The sequence below is a fragment of the Trypanosoma grayi genome (genome assembly GCF_000691245.1).
Source record: "Trypanosoma grayi strain ANR4 Tgr_500_V1, whole genome shotgun sequence".
NCBI classification, from domain to species: domain Eukaryota; phylum Euglenozoa; class Kinetoplastea; order Trypanosomatida; family Trypanosomatidae; genus Trypanosoma; species Trypanosoma grayi.
Genome location: NW_008826119.1, coordinates 10,876 through 12,740, shown reverse-complemented (window position 1 = coordinate 12,740; position 1,865 = coordinate 10,876). Strand labels below are relative to the sequence as shown.

General features: G+C 54.2%; 1 protein-coding gene across 1 annotated transcript; it reads right to left on the bottom strand.

The window, feature by feature from the left end:
• Positions 1 to 189: 189 nt before the first annotated feature.
• On the bottom strand, positions 190 to 1,257 carry DQ04_05001050 (WD40 repeat protein; the record flags this gene model as incomplete). The annotated part of the gene is made up of 1 exon (XM_009313919.1): positions 190 to 1,257. The coding sequence occupies one exon, from the start codon at positions 1,255 to 1,257 to the stop codon at positions 190 to 192; it is 1,068 nt and encodes a 355-aa protein (XP_009312194.1).
• Positions 1,258 to 1,865: the final 608 nt, after the last annotated feature.

Genomic DNA, 1,865 nt, shown 5'->3' with positions numbered 1-1,865 from the left:
ATATTTGTGCGTGTGTGTACCTGCCTGTTGGCGTGAGGATGGGAAAGGGAATAGAACAGCACCTCTCAATTCACGTGGCATAGGACCTGCCGTCACCCACACCACAGATACACACAGAGATACAGGCATACAGACACACTCACAGAAACATACACCAAGAGAAAGAAACCAGCGTGACGAATACGCACCTCAGCTGTCCTTCAAGAGAATTCCCATTTTCTTCTCTTTCGGTACGTCATCCACAAGGACCTTGCCATTGTATGACACACCCGCAAATACCCAGGGGCCACTGCTGCTCCAACACGCACTCACCACAGAGTCTCCAAAATCGGTAAGTTTCTTCAAGCACACTGCCTGTTCTTCATTCACATCCTTCTTTGTAGTGTCCCACAACATCATTGTGTGGTCGGAGCTACATGTGATCAGCAGTTCATCGTGAAACGGATTGAGTAGCGCTCGTTGGACAGCGTGATCGTGGGCTCCCAAATAACGTTTCCTCTCAGCCGTGTACTGGGCTTTGGTCATGCGTATATCATGCCACAAAACAAAGCCATCATCGCCAGACGTCAATAAGAGATTCGTCTGGCAGCTACTAAAGTCCACACATCGAATTGTGCCCAGCCCATGCAGATTGGACGTGCCAGCAATCAGAACGGGCGTCTTCTTCCGTGTGTCAACCAGGTGGAGCCCGAGCCCCTCAGCCGCTGCAACGCACACCGAGGAGTGGTGAGGGTCTAGGGCGGCGTACGTGATGCGCGCACAGCCTTCAATATCAAAGCTCGATACCACCGTGCCGCCCCCACCACCTCCTCCTCCTCCGCCGCCGCCGCCAAGCGCGCACACCCGCACGGCGTTGCCCACCGTCAGATACACCTCATTCTGCAGCCCCTCCAGGTCCCACAGGACCTGCGTGGCCGCAGCGCCAAGGTCCGCAACCTCCGCCAGCTCGCCGGAAAGGGTCTCGGGCACGCGGAACACGCGTGACGCGGACGGCGAGCTCACAGCAAGCAAACTGGGCTCCGTGAGTGAAGGCGAGCTCCAGAGCCCAAACACCTCCTCGTCGTGAAACCAAACCGCCGAACACTCGAGTAGCTTGGTTTCGTCCTGGTACTCGAGCAGGTGAATCTTGTTTCCCCCCGCGAAACACGATGTTCCCACGAGGAAGCGGTGCGCCTCAATGGTTCCATTTGTCGGGTGGTAAAACGGTGCGATGGTCCGGGCCTGAAACTCCAGACCATATGCGGCAGCTGTCCTCATCTTCTTCGCTTTTTTTTGTTGTTGTTGTTGTTGTTGGTCCAAATGTATTAAAGAATATCGAGTCAAAAGGAAAATGGGAGAAAAGAAACAAATAGAGCATCAAGAAACCCCAACGCACCTTGACGGTGTGCTCGCCCTCCCTCCCCCCAAGGCAAACTGAATATGCATGGGACAACACATACGGCTCTGATGTTGTTCAGTGCTGCACTCTTGTGCCGCCGAAATGTGAGCGGCGCCGTGCCACGCCGCTGTCGCCGGCAGAGTGGTGCCGCGGAGGACGGGCACCCATCACCAATGCGTGCCCATCTGCGAGTGTGCCCATTTTCTTTCCGTTGCGCGCCTGGAAGGAAGACAACAACAATAATAACAAAGAAGACGAAGGATGAAACAGCAAACGCCCCGATTCCTGCCAACAGCACTGCCCCATAGAGATTGGGCACGACAAGACCGGATGCCAGGCTTCCATGAGGCCCCACGCTTTTCAGTTTTTAGTCTTTTTTTTTCGGTTTTGGTTGGTTACTGTTGTTTCTTTTATCCCAAGTTCTTTCTTTTTGTTGTTGTTGTTGTTGTTGCACTCGCTTCTCTTTCGCTCTTAGGCGCCCCCCCCC